The sequence below is a fragment of the Pundamilia nyererei genome, unplaced genomic scaffold (assembly GCF_000239375.1).
Source record: "Pundamilia nyererei isolate P.nyererei 1_Seehausen unplaced genomic scaffold, PunNye1.0 scaffold00158, whole genome shotgun sequence".
Lineage (NCBI taxonomy): Eukaryota > Metazoa > Chordata > Actinopteri > Cichliformes > Cichlidae > Pundamilia > Pundamilia nyererei.
In genome coordinates, this window is record NW_005187559.1 from 910,565 (window position 1) to 920,006 (window position 9,442).

At 39.5% G+C, this 9,442-nt stretch overlaps 1 protein-coding gene across 1 annotated transcript; it reads right to left on the bottom strand.

Annotated features, from left to right (window-relative positions):
* Positions 1-1,183: 1,183 nt before the first annotated feature.
* On the bottom strand, positions 1,184-6,958 carry atp5pd (ATP synthase peripheral stalk subunit d). Its single transcript, XM_005745416.2, has 6 exons — positions 6,878-6,958; positions 5,227-5,365; positions 4,812-4,908; positions 4,397-4,468; positions 4,156-4,218; positions 1,184-1,449 (listed from the first exon to the last, which is right to left on the bottom strand). The coding sequence occupies exons 2-6, from the start codon at positions 5,346-5,348 to the stop codon at positions 1,318-1,320; spliced, it is 486 nt and encodes a 161-aa protein (XP_005745473.1). The 5' UTR covers positions 5,349-5,365; positions 6,878-6,958; the 3' UTR covers positions 1,184-1,317.
* Positions 6,959-9,442: the final 2,484 nt, after the last annotated feature.

Genomic DNA, 9,442 nt, shown 5'->3' on the forward strand with positions numbered 1-9,442 from the left:
TTCCAAGATGTTTGTTACGTCTTTGAAGCGTAGGTTACTGCTGGTGCTTTGTACTCATTTTACACTTAAGGCATTCTTTTTTGGCATTTGGGAAGTTTCATTTGTGTTCTTTAATATATGTTTTCCTTTTGTGTATTCTTTTAGGTGTCAAGCACCTTCTTACTTTGTCTGTAAAAGGTGCTTTATAAATGTACTAGAATTGCTTGTAGAAGTTTGCCAAAAGTTGGTCATGGTTGAGAAAATGTTCTCATTTCATAGTAAAATAGGCTTAAACAGGCAAAAACGCTGGTAGAGCAATGTTTTTACTCTATGTTTCATTGCTGAACACAGAAGGCTCGACTCGCTTCATTATGCTTTTTCAGCCCAATGTCGCCCCCTGCAGGTTCCTCTTAATGCAGCAGCTTTTGTCGGTGTCGTCGAGGTTGGGGTACATTCCCGTACTTATCACCATTAAGCCCGCAGTGATGGGCCGAGTTACATACAGCATTAAGCCACAAACCAAAGCCATAATAATAGTGCAGTAAGAGCACAGAAAGCGGGCTTTATGTTTAAAGTCTCTCTCCAGTCCCAGAGAGACTGCTCATATTTCCATCTGTGGTGAAATGCGGATTTATACTGTAGTCATAACAAAGCCTGAACAAGACTGACACTGCGTAATAAAAGGGTTGGATGATCATTTGTTCTGCAGACATAGCTGTCCACAAACTGATGGATTGCTTGACTGTCTAACGTAACAGTGTATAGCATGTATTCATACATCGAGGGATTACCTAACGACACACAGAAGTAAATATACAATAAGGAAGAGCTGCATCTGCCTTTCTGATGAGGAAAACTGACAAAGACGAGGCATTGCGGGTTCCCCAAAGGCAGCACCGACCCCACGAAAGAGGGAAACTGTACTCTCCTTTCTGCTGAGTGTGACTTGGCCGAGTGTGTGCTTAAAAACTGTGTATCCACAAGGGTCGAGTTTTCAGTGAGAGCCGGGCGATATTTCATACCAAATTTAGAAAGAAAACAGTCAAAGGTATCAAGTTGAGTTCATGACGCCTGGGAAGAAATCCTGTAATAAAATAACAGTTGTTTTCCTGCGAGGGATCTGAGAGGTTGTTTATAATGGGTCTGTGAACACTGATGAACTTTGACGCTATTTGATGACCACAAAAAAACAAGACAGAGGAGCCACGATTTCAGGATTTAATTATGCCAAATTACAAAGAAATAAAACACACGATGCTTTCATTTCTTGAGAAGTTGATGTACAGACTTATAGACAGATCTTTCCTCAGCATATGGAATATAAATAGTGTGGTGAATTTACAGATCAGCAATGGGCTTGTGTGGCCAATAAGGATGCTTTTCTTTGTCCAGCTTTGTTTCTGGGAAAGTGTCATTCAGGTCTTCAATCGTCATCTGGTCAAATGGGATCATGTTCTTGAATTTTTCCAGCTGGGAAAGGAAGAAAAGATGATCAGGAAAAAGAAAAAGAAAAAAACAAAACATGGCTTTAATAAACCCTACTAGGCCTTAAGTGGAAATGTCTCAGCCGACTTTTTTCTCCTTCAGAATAAAATGTGCTGCCAGTTTTCCAAGAACACCCAATATTCAGAAGCACTGGGTGCTACTGAATATCCACCTGAATCTGATAAATACAGAGTAAAGTGGTTGCCCCATGATCGAAAGGTCGGGGGTTCGAATCCACTGAACGGCTATTCTGAGGTACCCCTGAGCAAGGTACCGTCCCTACACACTGCTACCCGGGCGCCTGCTCAGTGGCTGCCCACTGCTTCACTGAGTGAATGGGTCAAATGCAGAGAAAAAACAAGTAATTTCCCCACAGGGATCAATAAAGTATACATTATTATTATTATTATCACTGACTGTGGAAGAGTTGTTCTGGACTGCCAATTTATTTAAAATTCCTCTGTCTCTGAATGTGTGCCAGCCTGAAATTAAACTGTGGCTGTCAGAGTTGGTGGAGACACGTATACATTAGGGGTGCAACGATATTCGTATTGATATTGAACCGTTCGATCCAGTGCTTTCGGTTCGCATATGTATCGAACAATACAACATTTGTAATTTATTTTATCAACTTTCCTTCTGACGATGCTGTCTGTGTTGAGCGCTCAGTGAATCTGCGTTCGACTACTCCGCCTAGGCTGCACAGGAAGAGCGCAGGGCAAGCTAGCAAGACAGAAGTTAAGCTCTCCTTGCAACATGGACCTCCCCCACCCTCATTCAGATCTGGCGTTTGGAATTATTTTGGTTTTCATGTGACGTATGACCCTGAAGGTAAGCGAGTCATGGACTAAAGTAAAACAGTATGTTGGATGTGCCACGCAATGCTCAATTACATGGGTGGGAACTAGTGTGTTAGCGCAGTTAGCTCGTTAACGTGTTGGCCGTCTAGCCCCATGCACGGGGCGATTGGCGGTAGCTCGTTAGCGGAGATTTTCCGTGTTGTGGCGTTAAGGTCATTTCAACGAGATTAACCTGAAAGCACTAGTGGGAACACAACGAATATGACTGCACATTTACACCGACATCATCCTAGTGCAAAGACAAAAACAACAAGCATGCTACTAACTTTAGCTGAGTCATTTAGACAGCTGTTAGCACATGATTCTCCTTATGCTGCTGAGAATATAGCCCAGAAGAAGCGGATAGTATAGATTTTATTTTGGAAAGAGCCATTTCTCTGTAATAAACTCTCTTTTCCAAAGACGAGTGATTCCTCAATCAGATACAGGGCTCGCAATATCGCTAGCCCGACGTCCTGGGGCTAGCGATTTTTTCAGTCGGGCTACCAAAATCTATCTCTTCCCTACCTGTCGGGCTATTGTAGGAAAAATGTATGTCAATGCTTTTGCATTCTTTCAGAAATGTAGCTGGGTAATTATGTCATTGGCATCGGTGAGCCGCTGTCAATATGTGACATATTGAAGTTGCGTTTGAATTTGCGCTTGTTTTTTTGCTTTCACTTTGCAATCGCGCAAACTGTGTACAGAGAGCGACAGCACTGATCTGTGAGTGATGATAATTTGTGCACCAATTCCTCTGACATCGTCTTATTAATCGTTAGCTTACTATGCAAACATGACAAGTGAAATCTCCCGCAGCTTAAACATGTGAGAGGTTGATCGCGCAGAGAATCGCTGAGCTTATGTGAGTCCGTGTGTAAAAGCAGCAGGATATTTATTTTAGTTCTGCTGAGCCAAATAAGACAGGTCAGGGTGAAGAAGTGACAGCCAAAGAAAAGCTTACAACAAAACGGAGAAGTTATGACAAATCAGACTATAAGGCAAAAAGAAAGTGCAGCTTTATGGTTTCATGGACAAAATAATTTCTGTGGCTACAATATGATGAGCTAAATAACCAAAAAAAAATAAAAAAATAAAAAAAAATAACCAGGGCTGCACATAAGTGGTCAGCAGGTGTGCATTCGCTGTCAAAATAAAAAACACGCACAAGGGTTAGGGTTAAATTTAAAAACTGTACTTTTGAGTTAAAATATATATTTATAATTTTAATAAATGACAAATTAAAAAGGCATGAACATTTTTTTTGTATCGAAAAAATATCAAACCGTGACACCAAAGTATCGAACCGAACCGTGAATTTTGTGTATCGTTGCACCCCTAGTATACATAATAATGTATACGTGTTTATATACGTATACTTGTACTTCTGGGAGTATAAGTGTTGAGGAGGGAGCGGAGGCTGCCATTGCAACTTGGATAAATGCTATAATGATTACAGAGTATCTGAAGACTGCCCTTCGCCTCAAACAGGTGGAGCTCCAAACTGCCTTTTCTGCTAATTAATTCTGTGATGTTAACGCTGTGTGCCCCAGTGCACTTTTTCCAGCAGTCACCTGTTGTCTCGGGTGTGGTTATGATACTTTAACCTGATCTAACAGGTGCAAACGTTTTCTGGACCCCTGAGGCAAGTGAAAATCCCGTCATCGCTTCCTGTGTTTCTGCTCCAGCTCCTGACAAACTGCTGCCAGGTACTAACACCTAATGCAAAACCGAGTCAAGTAGATGCTAGCGGAAAATAACATGATGTTTGAGCTTAAGGAAAGATGGTGTTGAAAAAGTTAAATGTCACTTAAGTTGTCCAAAAATAACAAATGAAAATTATAAGGCTCACCTGTTTTTCATACTGAGCGATACGAGCCTTGGATGCTTCAATGTAGGCAGTGGCTGTTTTGTTCTGGGAGACAAGTAAACATTACAAAAGACTCATTCATGTGCATCATTATCCGTGATTATGTTGTGCTTGACTTTTTTTATTTTTTCAAAATTAAACTTTGGATTTTGTCCTTCTCAGCTTTATGTTCAGGATGGGACACACATTCTTACATCCACCATCTCCAAACAGAGGCACTCACCGCTTCCTCCTCCTGAGCATTTATATTTGCTGTCTGAGTGTCTACAGGCTCCGGGACCTTCAGGGCACTGAACTATGGGACACATTAAATATAAGATTTATACATTCAAGTAACTGGAAAAAAGGCCACAAGTACGCAAAATACACAAAGCACAGCTGCTGTTTTGCCTAATTTTTCCCCCAGTACTTTTAAGCACTGGTTCAAATGTTTCTAAACCCCAGTTTTTCACCCATCAACAGACTTTTAATAAAAGTGGTAGATTTTTCATATTTGATATGTTTCAAACACGTTTCTAGGTTTTACTATGAATAAAAAAAGGAGCTTATGAGATTTACAAATCATTGCATTCTATGTTTATTTGTATGTTGCGTGGGTGCCAACTTCTTTTGAATCGGTACATTTAGTGCAGGCTTACCTTCTTTTCAAACTCATCCACCATGCCTGCTTTAGCCACAACAGATCTGTAGTAGCTCCAGTCAATAGCAGGAGGTTTCTCGGGTAGAGAGGTGAGTCTGTGAACACACAACAGCTAACTTACTGTCATCACAAGACATGTAAAAAGGCAAGACATGACAGAAGAGACCTTCTTGACAAAATCTGCATAGTTTCACAGGTGTATTCTGGGCATACTCATGATGCAATGCCAATAACAGATGCAGAGGTCGTCTAAATAAAGTTAATTGCAGTTAACTAAATACTAAGAAATAATACCAAACATGTATGACACGGGTGGCAAGAATAGCATGCTGGTGACTTCACATCAGGCTATTTTATGGGTGCAATGCGCCTTTGTAAAATGCTGGAACAGGGTTTGAAGACTGAATACACACTTTGCAGCAATGGCATCACTTCGTGTCTTCAGGTTGTTGAACATGGTCCTCTGGTTGGGCGGCACCCTCTCAGCGAAAGCCGTCCAGTCAATGGCCTTCAGTGCAGCTCGTCTCCCAGCCATGTTTGGGAATGTGTGAGCTGAAGAGGACAACAAGACCAGAGACCGGTGTTTCAGATTAACTGATGTTGGTCAAACAGAACGCAGGGACTGAAGCTGTCACAATTTCAGCTTTAAATTTGGAGTCCTGTGCTGGTTGTTTTTAATGCAACACTTCAGTCATCAGAAAGACACTAAACAAAATCTGAAAACAAATAAAAGTATTCCATAAAAAGGTTATACTGGTTTTCATAAGAAACATATTTACATTTGCTTGACTCATTTAAAGATTCTTCTCCCGAAAGTGAAACTCCTACAAATACCTCTGTTCCCAACTTTCAGGTGACAAACTTATACTGAGGCCATTTAGTAAATCCAGCAGCTTTTTAACATCAAAAGAAGGCTCTGCGCTGCTGCAGACATTAGTAAATCTGACCCTAAACGTTCTTCCATCTTTAAAATGCCAGCCTTTGTAATAAGGGATATTTTTTCACAGGCTTTTCTCATTTAAATCACCCCATAAAACAACAGGGTTGGAACGCAGTGTGCCGCTTTGTAGTCCATCTTCAACACGGTGGACATCCTGAGTCACATCGTTAAGGAGAGACAAGTGTAAGGCTGTTCTCTTTTCCTAAGTCCTGAGAAATTCTCCTATCCACTTTTCCTTGTAAGAGTTTAGGAAAAGAGATTAGGACTAGGATACAGGAGGTACTTTTGGAAAGCATTCCAGGTGTAGTTGTGTCACAGGTTAACCGGGTTTACTGTCACAATGACAGCGTAACATGGGCTGACATCCAATCTGAGTGCAGATACGTGTATGTGTAATTGTATGGTGTAGTTGCAGTGATGATCGATCTCACATCAAAGAAAGCTTTCGGGAATATTTAAAATATCCTGGTATGTTTAAAACACATTGAGCTGGTCATTGTCTAAAAATGGAAAATGAGCACTGAGCATACAGCTGCCCACGTTAGACTGACAGGGTGAACAGCACCATGCAGGGAAACCCGAAAGTCGGTGGAGCTGATCGGTGATGTCATAGGGAAAATATCGGCTTGTGATTTATGTTACAGAAACACAAAGGTGCGCGACCGGACAGAAGGCTTTTTAATATTTGTTTATTTGTTTTTAATTAAAATAATGTAATCGTTGTCTGAAGATAATTTTCATACTGATTATCACCTTACAATCAATAACGATGCTGCTTTAACTTTCTGGGTAAAATATTGCTCAGTGAGAGCCATTAAAGGGTTATTTTTCTTAACAGATTGTTTTTTTAATTTATTATTGTTGTTCTTATTAAAATGTCCCATCCGCACACTTATGTTATACAGCTAACGCAATGTGCCTTCAGTCTAATGAACTTAAAACGTAGCTAAACATTAGCAGCATAAGCATCCCGAGGTTAGCACGCAGTAAACACTGTTTATACGTTGCTGTCGTTTTATTTTTTCCTAACATTTTGTGAACAACTTTGAAAAAGATGTCCAAGATTAGACTGTGGCGATTAGTTTTAAGGTTTGTTTTGATAAATCTGAACTTCATGTACATACCAACTCCGCAGGGACAGACCGCCGACAGGAAGCGGAAGACTGTCTTCTTCTTCTACATATATATTGGCGGTTGGCAAACAACTGAAAGGTGCATTACCGCCACCAACTGGTATGGAGTGTGGTCTGGAACATCACTCAAAAAACCCTAAAAACCCCAAACAAACAAAGCCCATCATTAACCCTTTTCCCTATTTCCACCATAAACTCTGGGACCACAACTGCTACACCAGTTTCTCTCCACATCATATTGTAAGCCTTTTCTATGTCAAAAAACACTGCAACTACATTCTCTTTATTTATTTCTGCTGAGTTCATGTTCCAAACACAATACCGGATCCATTGCATTTCTCCCTCTTCGGAACCCACTTTGATGTTTAGATATATAGCCTTTACTTTCTGTATAGTATATTAATCTTTCATTTATCATTCGTTCCATTACTTTGCAGACATTTGATGTTAAAGCGATAGGCCTGTAAATTTCCTGGGTGGACACCACCACAGCCTCCTTCCAGCTTTGTGGCAGTTTACCACCCTCCCAAACTCTGTTATACAACTCTAACAAAAGATCTTTAGCTGACTCACTGAGTTGGTTTAACATGATATAGCATACCTGATCTATTCCTGGTGCTGATAATTTAGATTTCTAGAGTACTCGATGTAGTTCTGTCTTTGTAAAAGGAATATTTAATGAATCATCTGTATCCTCTACCAGTTCCAATAAGTCTCCATTCTCTGTAATTGTCATTTCTCTTCCTCATCGCCCTTCCTTACGAACATTGCCTGAACTGTGGATGTTAACAAAAGTTTTTGCCAACACATTTGCCTTTTTCTCATCTCATGTCACTACTCCATCCCTCAAGATTGGATAACGATACTCCCTTTTCATACCATTCATCCTTCTAATCATTGACCAAACATTCTGTATTTTTGTCTCCCTCTTTTATATTCAGTGAAATTCTGAAAATTGTGATTCTTCTTTAATATCTTAAAAGCCTAATCACTTTATCACACTTCTTCGTCCACCAAGGTACAATTGTCTTCTTCCTTCTTCCTTCTTTCCTTTTTATCACCCTGCTTGCCGCCTCTAAAACTGCCTCACAAATAGAATAATTTAACTCATCCACCCCCACATTCATATCAATCTTTTGCATTTCTTGATCACTAACTATTCTAAATGTATCCCAATCAGGATCATTAAAACACCACTTCTTCACCCCCTTATATCCTGTTTCTCTATAATCAACTCAATCTCTGTCATTATAGGATAATGGTCACTTTCAGTACCTGCCAGGAACAATTACCTCCCAATGAGTTTGACTCCAAAGTAAGGCCAATTGCTGATTCTGACCCTGTTATAACATTCACTCTTGTATCACTTCCATCATTTACAGAAGACGGTCAAACAGTTTAACCACCTACATGGCTTAAAATTGCCATCTGCTGTTTGGTGTGTGTAACGATCGTGAATAAGGACGAAGGACAAATAGTACAATGAAACAAAGAAAAAAAAAAGAAGAAAAAAATAGAAAACTAAACATAACATTCAATGCTGAAACGAATTATTCTGATAATAAATGCAAGTAAATAGCTGTAATTTGGCATGAATGTGCTTTACTAATTTTTCCAGCTTTACTCTAAAGAGCTGAATGAAATGAACCACAAACCTGGTAATTTTTACAATAAAGTAAAATTAGTAAAATTTTTAGCTGATTTCAAGCCAAAATAAACCAATGAGAGGCTTTTCTAATAATTAATAATCTTTCAGAGACCTGAAAACAAAACACTACAAGAAGAAATACTGGTAAAATGAGAAACTTTATTTTACAACTGTTACATTTTTTTTTTTTTTTTATTAAGAATAAACAAATTATGGCCAAACTTTATGTGTCGGGACAAATGGCTTCACATTTGGCTCTAGAACACTTTGGTATACAGAGAGGTTCGTACTTGAATCAGTGACTACAAGACTCCAGTTTCCAATAGCTGGGAATCGAATAAGCCGTGCTACCATGTTTCTTCAGAGAGAAGGTGCTTCTTCCTGTTAACCCTTCCAAACAACCCATGGTAATGTGTCTTTTTCTAACTGTTCTAATTGTCATGGACTTTAACATTTGAACTGAGCCCCGTAGTGTCTGAGATGTAGCTCCTGTTTTGTTAGTTTGTGTTTTTGTTTTTATTACAGTGCCACTGAGCATTTCATTGCCTGACCTTGGGGTGTATTTGCTGGGGAAGAGTGTGAGATTGTGTTAGCATACACCTGAATGCTCCACACCAGAAAACTGCCAGAACCTCTACTTTTATAGAGGTGCTCATGCTGGTTTTTAAAAAAAAAAAAACAAAAACAAAATCTTAGTAGCATTTCACATAAGCTGAACATGTGGATAACTGTGAATAATAAATAATCTGCTCTGGACTGCAGTGAATGATTGCACAGACAAGACAGACTGACATTGTTAATGATAGGAGGACAGCTGAGTTACAAAGAAAAATGTTGAACTTTGAATTTAATACTGACTACATACACTCCTAAAACTGTCCAGATTCGCTGTTGTATAGTGTAGGCTG

What these genes read in the sequence shown, in the direction of transcription:
- atp5pd (XM_005745416.2), bottom strand. Translation starts at nt 5,348, where the DNA reads ATGGCTGGGAGACGAGCTGCACTGAAGGCCATTGACTGGACGGCTTTC. An exon ending in AGTGATGCCATTGCTGCAAA is followed by an intron (nt 4,909 to 5,226) that starts GTGTGTATTCAG and finishes GTGTGTTCACAG; the next exon opens with ACTCACCTCTCTACCCGAGA. An exon ending in TCGCTCAGTATGAAAAACAG is followed by an intron (nt 1,450 to 4,155) that starts GTGAGCCTTATA and finishes TTCCTTTCCCAG; the next exon opens with CTGGAAAAATTCAAGAACAT.